Genomic DNA, 1,159 nt, shown 5'->3' on the forward strand with positions numbered 1-1,159 from the left:
CTGCAAATATTTACCCATCTATAAACATACCTCTTGATCTTCTTCAAAAAGTTGGAACATGTTTTCCATGTCAATAAAGGAAGTCTGGATCATTCTGCAGGGAAAGAAGAGAGAAACCAACAGTTGGCAAAAGGAACAGGAGTCAAACAGTTTTGGTAAAAGCAATACATAATCTCTATATTTTTTTTACCTGTAGTATGTCCCAAACCAGTTGAGTGGGGTGTACAGCTGGATGATGTAGGTACCGAAGAGAACATAATCTCCAACCTGAGGTTAGAGTTGCTTTTATGACACTTATAATAATATAATAACAACAATAACAACATAATTGCATAGTTTTGGAAATGTGGAGAGGCATAATGCAAACCATTATTACAAAGTCAATACCAGAAACTTTCCCTCTGTGACAAAGTATGCACAGAGCAAGGAACCAGCCAGCAGTCCTGCTCCAATGATGGCGTTCTGTGTTTGATTGAGTAAGGCCAGAGATGCCTGGGTTTTATACTCTGATTCCTACAACAGGAGAAGGAAGCAACAATTAAATATATGACTCCATTCCTGAGACCACTAAATTAAACATTTTTCTCTACCTCTGTGATCAGTGTCTCAGTTTTAGTTTTGGTGAAATACAGGAACAAATATCTACATGCAAGCCCAATAATAGTTGGTTAAATGTCTCTTAGCAAGTGATTTTGCTTATTTTGGAGCCATGATTTAGTGACATAACACCCAATGATGTCAAAGAATTTAGAGGTAGTCCTCAGCAGCAGAATATTATGGATTGTCTAAATATTGTCCCAGGAAAATCAAAGCAGCAAAAATCACACAGAAAACACTGAATTCCAACATCCAGTTATTTCATTTTGTCTTTGTTTTGAAATCAAACCTGACATAAATTTGCTTCCACTCAGCATCTTAATGCTAAAAGCTATCTCAAAGGTAGCAATAACTAGAAAGACTGTAGGAGAGCAGGTTTGTTCTGACTCCTGTTAAAGTAAACAAAGACCAGCTTAGGAAACAAAAACAGCAGGGGAAGGCGTGGCAAGCCGTGGAGTGCCAAAACCGGTTGATAAATGCACTTACCTGATATTTTAAGATTGCACCCTCAAACCGGCCGACCTCATAGTTCTCTGCATTGTAGTATTTTACCTATGGAACC

General features: G+C 38.0%; 1 protein-coding gene across 1 annotated transcript in view; it reads right to left on the reverse strand.

Annotated features, from left to right (window-relative positions):
- The window catches only part of LOC102291510 (ATP-binding cassette sub-family B member 6), a gene marked incomplete in the record, with an annotated part of 6,929 nt that overhangs the window by 4,482 nt on the left and 1,288 nt on the right, over nucleotides 1-1,159 (reverse strand). The window contains 2 exon segments of the mRNA XM_042219926.1: nucleotides 191-267; nucleotides 388-513. Coding sequence (XP_042075860.1) covers nucleotides 191-267; nucleotides 388-513 — 203 coding nt within the window.

Source organism: Haplochromis burtoni, unplaced genomic scaffold (assembly GCF_018398535.1).
Source record: "Haplochromis burtoni strain Fernald_Lab_line unplaced genomic scaffold, NCSU_Asbu1 Contig_40, whole genome shotgun sequence".
Lineage (NCBI taxonomy): Eukaryota > Metazoa > Chordata > Actinopteri > Cichliformes > Cichlidae > Haplochromis > Haplochromis burtoni.